A 21,607-nucleotide genomic window follows, 5' to 3' on the forward strand; every position below is an offset into this window, starting at 1 on the left:
GGAGGGCTGCGTGCTCAAGCTCTACGGCTAAGTGACAGAGCAAATATAACCCAGCATGTACACACACTCGTACACACACACACACGCACGACTGTGTGATGGCAAGTCCAATTGCCAAGATAAGCAGGAATCAAATCACTTATTCCCACTATGTTGTGCTTCTAATTTGTTGATTATGGTGGTTAAATCTTGCCGGATAGAGCTCCAACCAAGTGACGTGCCCCCCACTGGAGAGGAGTGCGGTGGGCTCCGAGGCCGGCCAGGTGTTTTCACTGGCTGCTCACATCTCCCACTGATCATCAGCCAAGCAGAAAAGAAGCATCCCATCACTGAGACTCAGATCAAATTAGCAGAGTCATCAGTATTATTACTATAGACTGCTACTTCTTATTTAAATTATTCAATAACTTTCCAATCAAGATGGTCACAGTTATGAAGTAGTATTTCATTTTTCATTTTCAAGTGAAAGCATGAGGCTTTCGTTGCCTTTTGGGGATTTGTTTACATGACAACAGAAAACCTGAACTTTTTGACATGAAGACCTTTTGAAAACTTTGTCTATACTTTGTCTATGTGAAAACGGGAGAAAACACAACTTTTTGAAAACGCTTGGACTCAATTTCCATGTAAACAAGGGAAAGCACAACTTTATCAATGACCGTCACCTGTTATAGCAACCCAGCATCATCTTCTGTCCATACAAATGTCGGTGTAGCCGCCGTTATTAATCTTTATAGCGTACTGCTCTCTGCGTGTGGTTTCATTACAAAAACACACAACAGTGCTCACTAGTGGCCCAACATGAAAACTACATTGTTTTCAGCTTTTCTGCCATTTCCGTGAAAGCGGACATCGCTTTCAGACACAATGCGACGTAAACGCAAAACGTTTCTCAAGTGAAAATGCAAAAACGATACGTTTTCACTTGAAACGTCATGCAAGCAGAACCCAAGGTGCCTTGTTACCAATAATCTGGTCACTTAACCTGGTCACAGTACAAGGATTAGGATGTGATTTGAAGCTTTCTTGTGAGCATTCCATACTGAGAAAAAACATTGATTGACCCAGTGTCACCAAATTAACATGTAACAGCTAAATTTAAGTGCACTGTGTTGATTTTTATCGTGCATATTTAAATGCTACAGCAATTTTTAATTGTTTTATGCCACAAGAAATGACTCCAAGGTTAATTTAATGAATAAGCAAAAGACATAAAAGAAAAGATATACAAAATATGAGTTGCAGAGAGATAAAAATGACATTCACAGCATGCAGAAGTAGAACCGTCATCAAGATCCTTTACATGGACTTATCACAAATTCCTTCTCCGTTTTAGAATTCTTAGAGTTGTCTGCACATTTAAACAATTTGGAATGAAATTTTAATCCTCACAAAATGGTCTTAAAAGAAGTAAAAAAGGATTTTCTGCAGCAATAAGTAAAACATTAGCAGTAACCTTGTTCGCCTTAACCATTTATAACTGGAGTGTTTCCTCTACTCAGCACTATTCTTTTAGCTTGTTCTGCACACAGCTTCCCATTTCATCAGGTTCTTCTTTAAACTCATATTAAAAAGCAAATGTGTTTTATATTTAGTCTTCTTAAAAGATGGAAAAATCTCCTGAGTGCTGCCTTCTGCCATGTTTTCACCTATTTATTTTCAGGGTTTTTTTTTTTTAGCACATTCCACACTAAACCACCACTTTCTGTTTCATTCCCACGGGCAGATCACTCAAATAAAATAATTAGCAAGATTAACCATTCAATAACCAAAGTCGCCAAGCTAAGTGATCAATACTCACCAATGATAATATACAAATGAACATTTCTTCTCTCACTCACTCCTGCCAGCCCTGAAAAAACATATCAAGGGAAGATGCAGTGCAGCATTAAGATCACTAAAACTGCAAAAGCTTCTGTTGTGACCAGTGTAGCACCTAGTTTCCTCTGGATTTAAAGGAAAAGCCTCTCCTAACATTGTTTCATCATAAATTAAACTGCAGCGTTTAAAACTCTCTCCTGTGTTGGTTGTTTTTCGTTTTTTTTTATATCAGCTGCATGCACTTGCGTGGCTCTGCGAAATACAGATTGTGAGCTAGAAGCATTAAGCTATCCTCAGTAGATCTCAAGTATTAGGGAGATAAATACCACAGTTGACTTTCCAAAGTGTTCCTGAGATTTATGGATTGCTTTTTTTTTTTTTTGCAGCAGGCAAATATTGGATAAAATCTTCCAAATGTTTTGGGAGAGTGCAACACACACACAGACACACACACACGCACAAACAAACCCCATCCATGCCTTTAAGGCTGAGCTCCAGCAGCTGCTGCTACGGCTGGAGTGTAAGAAGCCATCCAGCACCGCTGAGGCCAGTTCATAATTTATAGAGGAAAACAACCCAAAAAAATGGAAAAAAGGTGCGGAGGTGTGTGTGTGTGTGTGAGTGTGGTTAGAGGGTCCAAGATGCAACAGCCAAGGGTGTTGCATCATCCCATTAATTACTCCCACTGCACAATGTCCTACACCACAGCATAAATGACCCACATGCTCAGAAATAAGCAGAGCTGGCTGCAAAGGAGCAGCGTGAGGAGGACGAAGAATCAGAGGAGCGGGTCCGACCAGACCCTCGCTCCTCGCTGTCAAAGGTTTCATTTTGCCTTATGCCACAGACCACATCCATTACCACCGAGAATCTGAGAACAAAACAGAGCAAGGAGTAAAGAGGGGTTCCATTTCTTCATTTATGAAATATTTGAGTGGAAAGCGGCCCACTGAGAGACGCCCCCGTGCCTGGAGGAGGCCAGTTAGTGGGAAGGGCTGTGACGGATAAATCTGATCCTTTTGTAGAGGCGGTATTGATCCGGCAAAAGCTCACTACATGAATCAAGTATGAGCTCTGTGCTGTTAGTTCCTTTACTCTGTGGGATAGACGTGCGTCTTTGCAATGAAACACAGCCTTTCTTGTGCAGCCCAAACTGGACAAGCCAGCCATTAAAGCCAATAAAGCCGATTTCTGCAAGCTGAAAACTTGGATTTGAACTTTCCGGCGAGTTTTTCAGTCCAAAAACAACCGGATACTATTTACAGTTGTGGACATCGTTGCCTGAAATCAAGTATTTCTCTTATGTGCTCATATTAAGCACTTAGTCTGCAACTATGTGATGCAGTCGCAGTTATAATTTGATTCTGTTTACGTCTCCTGTGAAGCCAGCGCCGGCAGTGTTGGGTCATTTATCATACACTCCTGTTGGTAACAACAGCTTTTTTCCTCTCTCTTGTCCTCGCCTCTTTTCCGACGGAGCGACATTTTCCAGGAACGGTCAAATGCAATGGCCTCCATGCCTGTTTAGTCTTTTACATTATTACACAGGGACAACCTGTTCTGGTCCTTCTGGATTCAACAGACTGCTGAGCACAGGGTGTTAAGGACGCACACGCAGACACACTCGCACATACGCACGCACGCAGGCACACACGCCTCCGGAGGATGGGATCTCAGAGAAGCAACACAGCCTATTTCACTGCAAATTAGGTTAATCATGCTCCAGAGAGGCCCAGTTAATAACCCTCATAGAGGCTATTAAGATGGCACCTAAATCATAGGAATATCTGATGGTCTGAGAACCCAGGACTTGATGTTGGAGCTCGCCGTGTGGTCACAGCCTGAGTAGCTATGCACATATAATTGTTTCTCTCAGAGGGGGTAAAAAAGCTCCTAGCGTCATGTTTAATATATTGGAACCGTTGTTCATTAAGCCAGCGATATTAATCAAGACTAGACAGCTAGTCATAACAGGAACTTTTTTTTTTTTTCCATGTTTGTTTTCCATGAGAGCAACACACAGAATACTAAACACCGGGAATATAAGGATATAAGGATACAATTCCAGAGCTCCTTGCAGCTTCATTAAAACCACTTTCCTTTTATTCGTTTCAAACTGACACTCCTCTCCCTCGCTGGGCTTTTCATAATCACCTCCTCACGCTTATTACAAGAATTCCTGCAGGCTGGACAGTGTTGGACACACGTGAAACGGCGCTTACCTGTGCATAACAATCCCACTGAAAGCCGCTGACAAATAAGGCCCTCATGAAGGGCAGCCGGCGTCCCTGCCAGTCGTATTTTACAGCCGCAGTGTGCTGAGACCTGATAGCATCTCCAGTGCCTCAGCAGTACGAGAGCTCCCCGTGGGGAGCCGAAAACTGTGTGACGCCCGTGAAAGATTGAGCCCAGAGACGCCTCGTGTGGGAGAGATGAGTTTCGGCTGGTAAACCCTCACATTAGACGCTTTCCAGCATGAGCCTGTTATCGCTCTGAGCCATTATGGGCACTTGCATTGTTGATTGAGACGGGATATGTTATTTCTTCGTGACGCATCGACGTGTCTGACACTGAGGAGCAAATACAGCAAATTTCCTTATTGCCATGTTCACTGTGAGCCGCAGCTTGAGTGGGTCAGGCTGTAAAGACATTTCAACTTGCGGTGCTGATTTTTAACATGCAGCCTGTTTCAGTCACTCAAAAGTGGCTGTAATTGGTTCTGGAAGCAGAAGATGATATCAGCCAGTTATCAACCAATAAATTTTCCACAAATTTGGTTTACGAATGTATCAAGAAAATATTCTGCACGTTTCTTTGACAAGTTCTATTTAATCTAAAAAAAAAAAAAAGTTATATTTAATCACAATATAGAGGAGTGGTTCGAGACTGGGAAACTTTGCTTTGCCTTCGACTTCACTGCAATGTTTTATGAGATGAGAGCTCAGATAAATGGCTCACAGCCCTTCTCTGAGGCAGTCTGAGGAATTCCAGCATAAACGGATGGAAACTACTGGTTTGGATTCTGTACAGTGTTTGTCTGCTTATGTATAATTTTAATAACAAGGACCAGACTTTCTTCACTTTCCTTCACTGTTAAAACATAAAATTGACACGACATTGTTCCTCCTAACTTAAAATCCCACCTTCAGCCTGCTGGAAAAGGCTGGTTCAAATAACTCTGAAATGAAAGCGTGATTACAACTTCTTAAAAGAATACCGTCACATCATTTCAAAGTCTATAAATGATGATCATAAAGAATTATATCGCCCGTCCCCAATCCGTGGTCCAGGTTTAATGAGGTTGTTTTGCACAGAATGCACAATGAGGAAGCACCGTGATCCCCCACATCAGAAGCTTTAAAGATTTCTATTTAATCTGTCCATCAGCGCCTCTGCTCTGATTTGCTCAAGGCAGTGCTGTTGCATTCACAGCCCACGTATATCTGCTTTCTGTAGGTGGTTTGTTCTTTGTCTGTTCCAACAGGTACAGTAGCTTCCTCTGCAGACGCTCACAGTTCATCTCTCCCTCTTGTTGCTCCAAAGAAAAAAAACAACAACGCCATTCAGAAGAGTTGTTTTCCCACTAAAGTCCTACATTTACCATCAGAGCGTTTCAGGCGGAAAACACTCTGTAATATTCAATATTACTAATAATAAAATGCAGTGGATTTGATTTTCATATCTTTCCAGCAAGTGACAGGGAAATTCCTCAGGACTGAAACTGGTTTCTCTGTACATCTGACCAATCCATCTAAAGACAGAGCCATAAAAGAATTTCCTCTCATCATCTTACACAACCGCTCCGTGCACTGCGTGCACTGCCATTACCCTGCGAGGTCAGCCCTAAGATGTACAGTGTGTGTCATGCATAATAAATGCACGGCTGCAAATGGGCAGGGATTAGAACCACCGGGGGGAATGAGATCCAGCAGGTGGCAAGAGCATCTCACCGCTGGCAGGTTGGGTCTGGTTTCACAGCCTTTTACCTCAAATGAACGAGACTTCCTGAATAACTGAAGTCTACAGTGCTGCTCTGGTTTTGGGGGAGAAAAAAGAGCATCGTGTTCTGCAAAACAACACAGGCTTAGAGCCTTTTTTGATTGGTTTTGCTCTGCATGTTTTTAATTTGTTGTGTAAAAGCAGAAGGGCAGAGATTTCCAAGAAGGTCACGCTTAATTCTCCCAAAAGACCTTCTTATTTTCTGTCTTATATAAGTACTCATCACTCCATGCGTCCTCTACATACACATTCGAGCGTGCAGAGCCAAAATATGGAGACTTTCAAAGCACCAAACTCCAGAAATGACATGCAAATGTAACAACACACCGAGGAGCACGGATGAATGCTGCCTTTGTCTCTTCTCGTCTGACATTTTATCAATTAACTGCCTGATTGTTTGTGTGCGTCTTGCATGTATTTGTTGTCATATATGAGGCAGAGCTGTCAGACCTAACCTTGAGACTGTGTGCGTGTATGTGAGACGTGTGTGTGTATAGATGCGTGTGTGTTGCTTGAGCCGTCCTGTTGGCGACCCCCAGCGTACAAGATGTGAAGTTTTTCCATCATTTTCACCCCTAAAAAAAACCCCCCAAACATACATTTAACCAATAAACCATTTAACCTGGTGACTGCCAACACTATAAAATATAATACTGGACATCCGTGAGCAACTTCGAGGTCTCACACTTCGTCTGCGTGCGTTATTTCACAGACCTGTACTGATATGAAAGCCAATCATCAATTCCAGCAGACTCTCATAACTTGCAGTGGCGTAGATTAAAAAAAGAAAAATGACAGCATGCTGTCGAAGAGCGGCGTCAAATACAAAAACACAGATCAATAAAAAAGGTTATTCCACCTCCTGTGATAACCTGACAAATGTGACAGATCATGTTGGATGTTTTCCGCGTCTTACCTGCGCGCAACACTCCGTTTTATCCACATTTTTTCTCGGCTGCCGAATCCGACTCAGTCCTCCAGGTATCCTCCCATTTGGATGGGTTTCCACCAAAGTCGACAATAGCTGACAGAAAAGGTTTTTAAAAAACACTCAAGTTATGGACTTTACTCCTCCTGTCAACATTATTTAAGCCGTATCCTTCCCCAGCGTTGCGCACATCAAAATTCATCCAACAAACGCTGTCAAATCCCAGTTTCAGAAGAAAAAAAAAAAAGAATAAAAGCCCACCGGAGCACAGGCGGGTCTCTGCGAAGTTGTCCGTTAATTGTGAGAATTAGCGACCCCGTGGCTGGCTGTCAGGAGGAAGGAGAGGAACGGACAGGTGAGCGCCCTCAAACTTTGCCTTTACGCAGATCTCTCATGGTTTCACCCCCGGCTGCGCGCACACGGACGGAAGATGCGGAGAGAGAAAGCGGGGCACATAGTTGGCATCCTCGTCGCTGAAATGACAGCGCACCTTCTTCCTACATTTTTTAAAAGGGCAGATGAGCGTCCAAAGAGAGAGAGAGGGGGTAAAAAAAAAGAAAAAAAAAGAAAAGAAAAATGGGGGCGGAAGATGAGGATGCTCGCCCCTCGCTCTCTCTCTCTTTCTCTCTCTCTCTCTCTCTCTGAAGCACGGAGGATTCAAGTCACCAATGGCAGAGGGTCCTCATTACATCTCTGGAGGTGTTGCAAAAAAAGGGAGAAAGAAAGTGAAGGATTGTTTTTGTTTGTTTATTTTAAAGGGAAAAAAATAGATGCAACTGAAAAAAAAAAAGGAAGAAGGGGAGGCGATGGAGGAGAATCCTGGAGGCTGGGGCTGTTGGAGGAGTTAAAGAGCCAGCGGGGCAGATCGAGAGGAGAGAGACGCTCCGTCTCCTCCTGCTGCTCCTCTGCTCAGACTGACGAGCGGAGCGACCTGCCTGCTGAGCCCCACGCGGCCGTGACGTCACTTTAAAGCCAGATAGGCCATGTGCTGGAGGGGCGCGCGTCACGTGACCGTCAGGTTGGAGATGACACTGGGCAGCGCTGTTCAGCACAACACACACACACACACACACACACACACACACACACACACACACACACACACACACACACACACACACACACAGCTGTACACAGCCACACAGCACACCAATGTAAACAAACACACAACTATACATCATCTCTGTACACTCATATGACACAGCTGGCGCACACACACACACACACACACACACACACACACACACACACACACACACACACACACCACACAGCTGTTCACACCCACAGATCTACATACAACCATACACACGCTCCCTCTCTCTCTCTTAACACGCATTACAAAGTTCCTCCCAAAAGATCAACATAGAAAATGTTGTTTTGTCATTTATTTCTCCATTTATTTTGCCCACGAGATATAAACTTAACTTTTAAAGCATTTATTTATATTTAAACAGTGTTGGGAATGTAATATATTACTTCCACAGTTGTGCAACCATTGACTATAATATTACTTGCAAGTAATGTTATTTACCCAACACTGCATTTAAACTGAGTTTTCTGACCTTTGCTGAAATGAATGGAAAAAAATGCTCTTGCATTTTGATAATTTATGACCTATTTTGGATTTGTATGACTTCAGAACTACAATTACTCAATTATATCTTTCAAGACATATAGAGAATTGATTTGAAGGAAATTAGCCAAATGTTGCAAGGTACAACTCTGTAATGGAGCATGGCTCCTTCCTACTTTGTTGTTTTTGTTGTTCAGTATGAAGATGTGAAGATGAGCAGTATGAGCAGTTTTGGTTCTTGAGCTGATGTTTATAACCTTTGTAATAATAATAATAATAACTAGAAAAAATTTGCAGTTCCTGAAGAAACTGCAAGTGTGAATGCTGAGCTGAAAATGTTAAACTGTAATGCAGAAAAACTGAATAAGAAAAGGTGAAAAACCCTGAAATGAAGTTGAAAAACGTTGAAAAACTTTGAAAACACGGCAAAAAGTCGAAAAGGGTTGAAGAAAGTTGAAAAAGGTTGAAAACTTTGCAAAAAGTTGAAAAGGGTTAAAAAAGGGTGAAAACAAGGCAAACAGTTGAAAAAATTTGAAAAAGGTTGAAAACACTGCAAAAAGTTGAAAAAGGTTGAAAAAGGTTGAAAACACTACAAAAACTTAAAACAGTTGATAGAGGTAGAAGGAGCAGTAGAGTCAGTGTCAGAGTAACAGAGGATCAATAGAGCTCCAGTCTTAATGGAAAAATCCAGACTAATCAAGCTGCAGCAGCACAACAGGTGTGTCTGTTGCTATGGAGACCAGCTGCACAGCAGCCATGACAGTGAATCAGCACTTTTTAATGGGGTGCGCATGGTTGAAGAAATGGCATTTCTCGGGGACCAAGATGTGAATTTGACAAAGATTTTCACACAGTCAGATTCAGAAGCCTTTCATGAATGTAATGGTGCAGGAATCATGTCTGTAGGATCATCCATTCAGCCACGGCGATTGTGCGAACACGAGTGAAGTTTTGGATTCAGGCGTCTCGAAAATGCATTGGAGCGGATGGGAGAAAATTCTGCACTCTCCTCAAACAAATGCCTCTGGAGAGAGAACTGTTTGAGATAGAGACAAAGTGACTCAATTTTACGGGTCACAAGAAAAATTCCTACGTTTTGAGGGGTTATTGTGCAGATTGAGCCAGAAATGTGGCCGTACGGACGAGAAAATCATTTTTTTTTTGTTTAAAATTCAGACCTTCCCACACTCTAACTGCCACCCTCCCACTCTAGCTTTTCCAATACACACCCATTGTAAACTCCAAAAACGGCTGAAATTCTCTCCATACTTGAAGGCTCGCAGTTTAAAATTGGTACAAGATCTTGCAATGAGATTACATATCTCAATAGAGGACAAAAATGCCTACGTTTTAAAAGTTAAATGACTTTTCTATGTGAAAGTATGACAAAGTTTTAAGGGTTCAAAGTTGAAGGAGTTGAAAGGTCAGTTGAAGGGGTTTTCCATCCACTTCAATGTTAAAAATGATTTTAAAAAGTTGAAATATTTCAAAAAGTTGAAGAAAGTTTAAAAAGTTTAAAAAGGTTGAAGAAAGGGTTTAAAAAGTTGAATAGTTTAAAAGTTGAATGACTAAAATCGGTTAAGATTTGAAGAAGTTATAAGGTTCCAAAGTTTGAAAAAATCTCCATCCGTTAACATGGGGCAAAAAGTTGCACAAAAGTTAAAATATTTCAAAAAGTTTAAAAGATTTTAGAAAGCTAGAACATAGCACCCATGTCCTTAAAAAGCTGCACAATTTGATATATGAATGGTTCAAATCGGACAAAATTTGCAGGAGGAGAAGCGTGCCAAAAAATGGCGGAAGAAGTCAGAGGAGGAATGTAATCGTGTGAATGCCTTCAGCATTCACACAATAATAATAATAACTAGAAAAATTTGCAGTTCCTGAAGAAACTGCAAGTGTGAATGCTGAACTGAAAATGCTAAACTGTAATGCAGAAGAAGTTCAAGAAGAAAGGTTGAAAAGGAAGTTGACAAATTTTGACAAAGCTTGAAAACACTGCAAAGAGCTGAAAAAGGTTGATAAAGGTTGAAAACCTTTGAAAACACTGGAAAAAGTTGAAAAACCTTGAAAAAGGTGAAAACGCTGCAAAAAGTTGAAAAAGGTTGAAAAGACTGCAAAAAGTTGAAAAAGGTTGAAAAAGTTTTAAAATACTGCAAAAAGTTGAAAAAGTTTTAAAAAAGGTTGAAAACACTCTAAAAAGTTGAAAAAGGTTGAAAAAGGTTGAAAAAGTTGGAAAACACTGTAAAAAGTTGAGAAAAGTTGAGAAAGGTTGAAAACGCTGCAAAAAGTTGAAAATCGTTGAAAAAGTTCAAAAACGCTGCAAAAACTTGAAAAAAGTTGAAAAAGTTTGAAAACGCTGCAAAAACTTGAAAATCGTTGAAAAAGTTGAAAAACGCTGTAAAAACTTGAAAAAAGTTGAAAAAGATTGAAAACGCTGCAAAAAGTTGAAAATCGTTGAAAAAGTTGGAAAACACTGTAAAAAGTTGAGAAAAGTTGAGAAAGGTTGAAAACGCTGCAAAAACTTGAAAAAAGTTGAAAAAGTTTGAAAACGCTGCAAAAAGTTGAAAATCGTTGAAAAAGTTGAAAAACGCTGCAAAAAGTTGAAAATCGTTGAAAAAGTTGAAAAACGCTGCAAAAACTTGAAAAAAGTTGAAAAAGTTTGAAAACGCTGCAAAAAGTTGAAAATCGTTGAAAAAGTTGAAAAATGCTGCAAAAAGTTGAAAAAGGTTGAAAAAGTTTGAAAACGTTGCAAAAAGTTGGAAAAGGTTGAAAAAGTTTGAAAACGTTGCAAAAAGTTGGAAAAACTTTAAGAAAGTTGAAGAAACAGCAGAGTCAGTGTCAGAGTAACAGAGGATCAACAGAGCTCCAGTCTGAATGGAAAAGTCCAGACTCATCAAGCAGCAGTCAGCACAACAGGTGTGTCTGTTGCTATGGAGACCAGCTGCACAGCAGCCATGACAGTGAACCAGCAGTTCTTATGGAGTGCGCATGGTTGAGAAAATGTCATTCCTCGAGGACCCAGAGGTGACATTGAAAAAGATTTGTTCACAATCAGATTCAGAAGTCTTTCATGAATTTAATGGTGCAGGAATAATGTCTGTAGGATCATCCATTCAGCCACCGCGATGTTGCGAACATGAGAGAAGTTTTGGATTTGAGTGAGAAAATCTCTCTCCAAAATGCATTGGAGCGGATGGGAGAAAATCCTGCGCTCTCCTCACAGAAATGCAGCTGGAGAGAGAACCGTTTGAGATAGAGACAAAATGACTCAATTGTACGGGTCACAAGAAAAGTGGCTACGTTTAGAGAGGTAATTGTGTAGATTGAGCCAGAAATGTGGCCAGGGGGACAAGAAAAGAATTATTTTTTTGGTTTAAATCCAGAGCCTCCCGCACTCTAAATTCCTTTCTCCCACTCTAGCTTTTCCAATACACACCCATTGTAAACTCCAAAAACGGCTGAAATGCTCTCCGTACTTGAAGGCTCACAGTTTGAATTTGGTAAAAGATGTGGACATGATATAACATACCTAAATAGAGGATAAAAATGCCTACATTTTGCAAGTAAAATGACGTGTCTACGTCAAAGTATGACAAAGTTGTAAGGGGTCAAAGTTGAAGGAGTTCAAAGATCCGTTGAAGGGTTTTCCCATTGACTTCAATGTTAAAAATAATTTTAAAAAGTTGAAATATTTCAAAAAGTTGAAGAAAGTTGAAAAAGTTGAAAAAGGTTGAAGAAAGGGTTTAAAAAGTTGAATAGTTTAAAAGTTGAATGGTTAAAATCGGTTAAGATTTGAAGAAGTTATAAGGTTCCAAAGTTTGAAAAAATCTCCATCCGTTAACATGGGGCAAAAAGTTGCACAAAAGTTGAAATATTTCAAAAAGTTGAAAAGATATTAAAAAGTTAGAACATTGCCAGAATGTCCTTAAAAAGCTGCACAATTTGATATATGAATGGTTCAAATCGGACAAGATTTGAAGGAGTAGAAGCGTGTCAAAAAACGGCGGAAGAAGTCAGAATAATAATAATAATAATAATAAAGAAACAGGAAAATAAACGTGTGAATGCCTCAGGCATTCACACAATAATAATGCATTGGTTTTATATAGCGCTTTTATGACCAAAAAAGGTGTTTTCATGATTTTCCACCAAATAAAATTTATCTGGAGCCACAAGGCATCCATGAATTGTCATTGCTCAAATTTATTACATTTTTAGTTTTTTGAAACAGTTTTTCTCCTTTTTTTCTATGGACTTTCTAATTGTAGCCGCTTTATGCATCTTAGTGTTGTAGCCTCATTACCTTCATCTGATTGTAACTGCTGTGCATTTCCTAATTATTCAAGCAGTTTTATCTACAGGCGCTTATCTATGTTCTGTACTTTTCCCATCATTTTCCTTTTTTCTTTGTTTAATTTTCCTTTTGTAATAAAAATTACAGCAAAGTGTGTATTTTACACATAATTTCCAGAAAGTTTCAAGGAGCTAGTAAACTGATAAATTCTTAAACACAGTGAGATGCACAGCTCCATAGACTGTTGGCATGATAAAGCTCTCATACTGACCCTGTGAAGCCCAAGCTTTGTTTTGCCAGCCTTTTTTTTAATGTTTCATAGATTAAGAAAAATCAAACCTTCATCTTCACTAATAATTCTGCTGATCACTAGGCCTCTATCTTGTACATGAACCTTCCACTGAAACAGAAACAAAGGAAACATTTAAGTTATAATAATGTGTTATCATTAATGCCATTTTTCAAGCTTGTTCCCATTCCTCTCATTCATAATTGAACGGATAAAAATGTAGTTATAAATCAACTTTCAAGAACAGAGACGTCACAAAGTGCTTTACAGTGATGGCTCCTTAAAAACAGACATACATATTCAGCATCCGTGGTCCAAATGTACCCTTATAATCATCTGGTGGAGAGCCACTCTTACTCAGTTCTGTCTTTATCAGAAAGTGGAGCCAAAGCACACATTAAAATGTATGAAATGTGCTACTTTGAATACAAGAGGAAGAAGCAGAGATGATGAGATGCGATGGCCGCGGACAACAATATGTCCACCTCACAAAACGGATGGATTTCTGAAGGTTCGGATGTTGTAATTCATTTACAGAGCCGCAATTAGCGCGGAAAATCAACAGATTGGTTACTGTTCACCAGTTTATGCGTCTCATGGGTCTAAATCCTGAATATAGCTGTTGTGAGCTGATGCAGTGTATTTGTAGCGCTTGTACCACATCTGGGCACATCTGTACTTTTCAGGGCTGGGTACTGGAACAAAAATATTTCTAAAGATCCAGATAATAACATGAGGACGTAATGTTTACCACTAGCATGCCATACAAATACTGTGAAAGTGACAAAGTGACTGGTTCACATTTGCTCGCCACTCTGAAGGTTGAGCTGCTGTTCCTTTAAATAAGCTGTTCAGTCTTACCTGTAATTTTGAAACGTCACCCAGTGTTTATTCAAACAAAGCTTCCTGTTCACATTTTATGCAGAAGAAAAGAAGGTTGTCCAAAGGAAAATATGAGATATTCTGGAAACATGCTTAAAAACAGTCATACAGAGGAGACAGAGTATGTATATTACACCTTAATGTTTGTGCGGCTCTGTCTCTTTCATAACTCATAAAAAGTTACTGCTTAGGAAAAAAATAAGAATCTTGCACAAATTTTAGATGTAAAATGTTTTATAAATTCAGACGAATGGAGAAAAGTATTTATTTAAATGTTGTGGTGCAAATACAGTGTTGTCCCGCTTTAAAAACAAAAAGAATGTTTTGTACGTTTAAAGTGATTGCAGGTGTGACTGTGTCATTTCATCGTCTTCTTTGAGTTTAAATCTCTACAACTGAAATATATTATTATCAAATGAAATTTCATGTGATTTGTTTCAAACTAATTATATTCCATTTATGCCTTAGAAACTTTCTTTTTTATATATATATGGTCAAAACCAGAGAATGAGCTATATTTACTGTGTTTTCAACCAGATCATGCCAAAGACACAACCAGTAAATTTGAATTGATGCTGAGAATTCTCATCCATCCATCCATCCATCCATCCATCCATCCATCCATCCATCCATCCATCCATCCATCCATCCATTCATTCTCAAATATTTAAATAACATGTTTAACTTCTGATCCTCTTTTGAGCTTCTCAAAACAACTAACATTTGGAGTCTGCTGTCATTTATTGTTTGGTTTGGGTGAAATAAAATAGTAAAATAGTAATAGATGGACTTTGGTATTGGGTTGATTTTGTATTGGAAGATGTAGAAATACAAAATGATGAATTCTTTTAGTCAAAGTTCTCTAATTTGGCGTGTAATATCACAGCATTTTAATATACTTACTTCTTTGCTCTGTGGTGTTTTTGGCTTCACGTTTTGTCTGTGATCCAGTGTGGCATCTGGCAGGTCTTCATTTTTTAATGTTAAGTTCATAATCCTTTATTTATGTCATCATTCTGAATGCATTCAAGCCAATTTGATCTGAATGGCTTCATTAAATCTAAACCAGTTTTGGAAACGGACATATTTTCTCATAAGTCGTTCGTTCAAAGCCCCAGAGTGAAATAGGGAAACAGAGCGAGGGTAGAGTTTATGTGAATACGGGGAGACGGATGTGTTGCTATTTCAGAATTCAGCACATCTTCATAACTTCAGGATCAATCACATCACCTTGAGCTTCACAACGGCGATAACTCCCCACGCTGAGGTTAAATGTGTTTTCCCATAATATTTACCAGCTGTGGGCTGAAGTGAAAGCTGCGTTGTAGTGACGGCTTTATATATTAACCGTCATTCCTTTTTTTGCACACCTGCAAGACGTCCCTTTTCGGCAAATTCTCATTCCATTAGAGTCATTGTGCTCCTGCGACCGCATGGCAGGATAGGTGGAAATATCCCCGATGACATTATTAGCTTATGCGTGCGAAAAAAGAGGGAACGTGGCGGCCTGTCTTGGCCACCTCGGGGTCAAAGTGTCAAACCAATGAACTCGTCACACCTGTTTTAGCCTTTGCAACTGCCCACTTCCCGAATGCTTCCTGGAAGTAAAACAAATGTTGTGCAGTAATTCTCAAAAACGAGCTCCCCTTCTCCTTCACTCTGGGTTCGTATTTCCATGAGCTCTTGGCTCACAGAACCGTCTTAATCATCCCGCGGTTACGAACACACTCGTATCCCAATCAGATGAACCGCAGCTGTTTATAAAAATTGATTGCTCTATACACGATGAGGCAACTTTCCTCCCCTCACTAATTGTTGCTACGAAACTCACTTCTGTCAAATACCCTCATTACTGCATTACTGTGTATACATACATCGCCATCCAAGTGGATATCTGTGTCTGAGGGAAGCGTCAGCGGCTCCCAAGCAGATGGAAGCTGTCATCGCTCCCCTTTCTCTCTGTCACATCCTCCATCTTTTCTCCTCTCATTCACACTCGTCTCCCACTCGCCGTGCTTCGCATGACGTTCTTCTCCCTCTTTCGTGTCTGCGTATGCGCTCGCACATGTTTGCCTCGCCGAGTCGGTGCGAGCGCCGTACGTCTGATGAGACTGCGAACAGGTTTATTTTGCTTTGGTGAAGAGAGTCGCTGCTTGTCATGTATGTCTAAGACTGCAGGTGGCTTCGGCTCGCATGAATCCAAACGCGGCATACTAAACATCTGTTGTGTAAGCCATTAACACCCTGCCATGCCAGTGCGAATTAAAAGGAAGAGGGATTTGAGTATTGCTGCGTATCTGCTAAGCTGGATTGAGTCACACTGAGCGCCGTTCGTTTATGTGGTTAAGTGTGCGGGGCCGATCGGCTGCGATGGGGTCGGTTTACAGAGCGATGGCGCTTTGACCTCCACTGGACACAAGTTCAGAGGATGGCAGTGAGATATCCTTCTTTACACTCTGTTTTTAAACCCCAGTCGTCCTACTGGCATGATGTGGCAGTTGTGACTGAGCCGAAATCTTCATTTTCTTTTGATAGATGTCTTTTTGTATTCAAATGTTGAAAACATAAAGCACAAAAACATTGAAAGTCTTAAAAGGTAAAACTCAGAGCAACATCAAATCACCAGTCGATCACTGTTGAAACACAGAAAGGCAGACAATCACTCACATTTGCACCTTTAGGCAAGTCAGAACCACCATTCAACGTAAAACATGTGAATTTGGACCCAGATTTAATTGTGCTATTGCAGCCCGGAGCGGAGACTTGGTGTGGGTTAAAGTGTGATGGACGTTCACACCTACTGCTGCCGTTCTGGACAAACTGCCCATGACTACTGAGCATGACAACATGGGTGTGAGTGGAGGGTGGACCAAGTTTCCATGGCAACTGACCGGAGAAACAGAGGCCTGAAGAAGAGTCGGGAGAAGTTAACGATTTTAGTCACGCCGGTCGCTATGTTACATAAAATATAGACTTTTACAGTGAAGTGAGTCAAAATATGTGCTTCTCTCTTGAATCATACCGTACCGGAGGGTGGCTGGAGCCGCCCCATCGGGACAGTCTTGGTGCAAACCGGTATTCACATCTTGCTTTGCTTCACAACCTCTAACCATCAGATGTGGAAGGTCCCTGAGTCGGCTGAAGTCTTGACAGCAAGGTGAACCTCAAACGTGCATCTTTAACCTTTTGTTGATGAAGAAGCAATAATTCTATTCTTATGCCTCGTTGACACAAATAAAAGTTTTCCCAGAGTTTATTTTCACACATATTAGCTGCTGGCTTGAGAACAAGTTGTTAACCTGATAAAAACAAGGCATGAAGTAACTAGTACACACATCCTCATATCCCACAGATTCTCTGTCGTCACTCTGGAATTACTCTTCCACACACGGGGATGTCTCCCTTGCTGGAAGTTATAAAGCACTGACTAAGAAAATGTATCCTCTGGTTTCCGCCTTTCAAAGTCATCACAAGTGGGAATTTCAAACTGGAATCACAAGCGCAGATGAGATAAATTGCAAAGCCTGCAATATGGAGACTTTTTAGTTTCCTCTTCATGCTACTAGTGGGAAGAGCAGCGCCAGTCAGATTGAGCTGGCAGACACATCTCTCTCTGAAGCCCAGAAGAATGGGAGGAAAATAGTTATTGTCAGGGGAGTCTCGGCATCGACGCAAGCAACTTTTTTTACACCACAAAAACTTGTGTTCTTCATCAAAAATTGCAGCGAAAGAGTGAGAATTGAATAGCCAAACACATCTGACCCATGTAGATTTACTGTTACTTTGCTCAGAGTTAACTCAGGTCAAGGAGGCATTCCGTAGAGAAAACCTAATGCTCGGTTCATGTTGCCACTGGTGGCTCGCTCGTGTAAATCGTTGGGAATTTATTCATGCCAATCGATTTTTCCGATTACACCAAGGAGATAAACAAGAGCAAGTGCAACAGATAACCTCTCTTGGTTTCCATTTGAAGTAATTTACTATATTATCTTGTTGGAAGTGTTACACTGAATGCCCATTTATTGATTTGTGCTGAGTTTTACCTTTCGCATTTAGAACCAGAGCGACGATTTACATGTTCTTAGTTGACACATTGCTGAGGTTGTTTTTTTGTTTTTTTTTTTTGTTCTGACATCCTGTCTTTTGAGTCTTTAAAATGATAAATTTAGAATGAGTCATGGAAATCTCACTATTATGGCACCTCACGGGCCAAAAACTGGAGCATGAGACCGGCTGATGTGTTACTATGACAACATCATTTGGATGAATAGGATTAACAGAGTATCTGTCCAAGGATGTTTCATGTTGCAATGCAAGCTGACTTTAGACAAAAGGATGGTAGTAAAGATATCAATTAACCTTGAAGGCATGATTTGGAACTGGAGGAGAAACGCCACAAACAAGAACATGCAAACTTTTCACACAGTGTTCTCCAGAACACTTGAACCAGAGGAATTGTCACTTTTTTCAATTCTGCTTAAGATCTTGGGGTTGGGAAGGGTTCTGATTGGATGGGGGGGTTAGGGTTCCTTTTCTGTGTCTCAATTAACTTTAGCACTATAGCTTTGGTGCAAATTTTGTGCTTTTGTCCATTCAGTCCTTTCATTGTATCAAGTTCTTTTAAGTTGCCTCCGTTTGAGTCCAACGCTCGCTCTGGGCGGTCATCTTGGAATATTCCATCATTGTGACAGGACCAGGGAATAAGCATGTGTAGAACAAAATTCTCAAGTAAAAGGAGTCAATTCAGAATTTCCTGGTTTTTGACCCAAACCTCTCTTTACTTTGAAGGATAACTATTGATTTTTAGGCCCTTAGGTTTCATTTTTGTTTTCTTTCCACTTTCCAGAAAGGTTTCACGTTTGCACATGTTGTTTCAGAAACAATGTCCGTTCACATGGAGACGTCAGAAACGCTGAAAATGATGTAGTTAGCATGCCAGGCCACAAGTTGGTGCTGTAGGTTGTTTTTGTAATGAAACCACTCTCGTGTGCATTAAAGAACACACTGTAAATATGAATAATTGCTCGTACAAGCACATTTACGGCGTCTGTGGTGCACCTGTGCTTCAGCAGCGTTTCAGAAAAGTTGTGTTTTCCTCCGTTTCCAAAGAGACGGAACCGTTTTCAAAATGTTGCTTTTTCATTGGCTCCAAGCACCATTGCCATGTAAATTGGACAATGAAAGCACAATGAAAGTCTTGTGATTTGAATTGAAAACTTTGCCACCACTCAGATGGGACAGTCTTTTGGCAGTAAAAGCTCCTGGAAATATTCCAAGTATAATGTGACTTTCTGGGCAAAACTTTTCTTCGGCAGCATTTTATTTTCCTTCTTTTTCTGCTGCGCCTGTCAGCAGTACATTGCTTCGCATCTACACCAGTACAGCCGCATGCCTCTCTGATCTGGACGAGCGCCGAGCCCCATTTACTGCTAGTACTACCCCGACTATGATTAATGCCTAAAACAATCTCAGATAATCTGAATTGCCCTTTTAGCTCCCTGGAGGGAAAGGAAATACAAAAGCTTCCCTGGTGCATCACTTTATTTCATTGTTTGCTTTCTCTTAAAGAAGACATCGTTAATCTTCCCACTGGCTACAAACACAAAATCATGTACTGGTTTGTGTCAATGAGGTAAATCCCATAAACTCACAAAATAAAGTGCTGCTTTGTTGTTTTAATACAACGCACTGAAGTCCACAAACTTTGTGTGTTGTCAAAAAATAATACATAATGAATATTCATGAAGTACTTAAACTGTGTTTTTTGCAGTCTTTCCCCATTATTTTAAGATTTATGCTGATTATAGTAGCTCCCACTTTTTAAATGTTGGGGTTGTGCGCCGTGACTCTGAACAGCTGGATGTGGGTGGGCTTTCAAGAGAATTAGATGGATTCATTGCAGAGACACTGCCAGCATGTTATCCTCTGAACTTCCTTTGCTTCATTAGATAATGGGCATTTAGCTACAGCTGTGTTATTTTTGGGAGGCTGTTTCATGCCAGCGGACAATGTTTGGACCAGGAGCAGAATCAGCTGACTGAGCAGGTCCAAGTTACGTAAAAGGACTTTTTAATATTACCCCACATGGGGCAATAGTTAAGAAGTCAATCGTAGCAAGTGTAGGACGATCAGTGAGCAGGAACTCTGAGATGATCAGAACAGCAGTCACACAACATCTGCAACGATTATTTTTGGCTCCTATTACAGACAAATATTACAATAAGATGATTCTGGTGGGATGAAAACAAGCTTATCCAAACAGTAATATCAGGGTATATCTCCCAATGCACGGGTGTCCAAACACGATCCAATCTGAAAACTGCTGGGAGGGACTCTCACTCGTCCAATAAATACAATGAATAAGATAAATAACAGAGAAGATGAGCAAGATGAAGACAGAGGTGACAAAAAATAGAGATGAGGAAGTAGACAAATGAAAGGAAATTAAAAGCAGAACATGACAAACACAAAAAAGGGAAAAAATAAATGCAAAGTTAGCTGCAATAAATTAATGAACGAGTCAGTGTTGGAATACAGGTCACAAGGTAGACTACTTATCCCAAACTAACTCTAACCCTGACTCAAACAGCTCAGCTATGTATGAACAGAGATGCACTAAAGACCTGAGTAGGTGTGATGAGAAGTTTGCCTGTAAATCACTGAATGCCACCACTCTGACAAAGTGTGGTTTAACAGGTGTGAACAAAGTGAATCATTGTATCGGCGGCTCTCCGACCCTTGAAGGTCTCATTAAACTAGGCCTGTGCGGTATACCGGTTTGTACCGAATACCGGTTTTTATTTTCGTTATGATATGAATTTTTCATATACCGCAATACCGGTGAACAGCCCAAACAACGTCCGGAACGCGCGCGGCGGTAAAGTGTTTCAGCACGGACCCATTTCACTGCTGCACACCAGCAACACAGCGTGTTGCCGCTGCCGGCCAGAGCTCTTAAAGTGAAGCACACGCTGTTTACCCGGAGGAATTAATAACAAAAAGAGGAGCCACGTCTGTGGTTTGGAAGTTTTTTGGCTTTAAAAGGTCTGACGTGGATCATCTATCTTTTGCAAATGCTGTCGAGCAGAAGTGGTAGCCGGCGGTGCTAACACTAGCAATTAGCTTCACCACCTTAGCCGAAAACACGTTTTAGAGTACCAGGAATGTCATAAACTAAGATCCACACCCTCCACATCCACAGCTCAATCTGCAGCAGCAGTCAGACGTCTATTCAAGATGCGTTCGCTAAAAGGAATGCATATGAGGGAAAAAAAAAAAGCGGCGGTCGAGATAACGATCGCAATCACGCAATCTGGACATGAAAAAAAATCATGATATAGTCCTTATGACAGTAAAATGGGCTATTTAAAGCCAATCAACTGCAGTAATTATTTACCTATTAGAAGAAAATGTGCGTAACAACACTCTTGCATGAAAAAAATACCGTCAAATACCTTGAAACCGGTGTGAATTAAAAAAAAAAAAAACGTGATATGAAATTTTTGCCATACCGCCCAGCCCTACATTAAACCCCATGTGTAAGTTTTATTGGTGCTGGAGTCCCTGACAGCGGCTATGTGTTGCAGGTGTGGTGCATGTGTTAAATTACAATTCAGCCATGTTAACTAAAACAAGAAAGACTTAATGACCAAACCCATTGGGTTCATATCAACTTCTTTATTTACATTTTTCAAAATTTCTCAAACGAAGCCTCAAACGAATAGAAAAATCATGAAGAACAGTATGAACAGGACATCTTCATATTTTGGGCTGACTTCCAGAAATAGCTCTTCCATAGATTCTTTAATGAGCTCG

At 40.5% G+C, this 21,607-nt stretch overlaps 1 protein-coding gene across 1 annotated transcript in view; it reads right to left on the reverse strand.

The window, feature by feature from the left end:
* ajap1 (adherens junctions associated protein 1) overlaps positions 1-7,455 on the reverse strand; it is a 47,303-nt gene extending 39,848 nt beyond the window's left edge. The window contains exon 1 of the mRNA XM_030118519.1: positions 6,737-7,455. Coding sequence (XP_029974379.1) covers positions 6,737-6,765 — 29 coding nt within the window. The 5' untranslated portion in view covers positions 6,766-7,455. The remainder of the gene's footprint in view (positions 1-6,736) is intronic.
* Between the last annotated feature and the right edge of the window lie 14,152 nt (positions 7,456-21,607).

This window comes from Salarias fasciatus, chromosome 20 (genome assembly GCF_902148845.1).
Source record: "Salarias fasciatus chromosome 20, fSalaFa1.1, whole genome shotgun sequence".
NCBI classification, from domain to species: Eukaryota; Metazoa; Chordata; class Actinopteri; order Blenniiformes; family Blenniidae; genus Salarias; species Salarias fasciatus.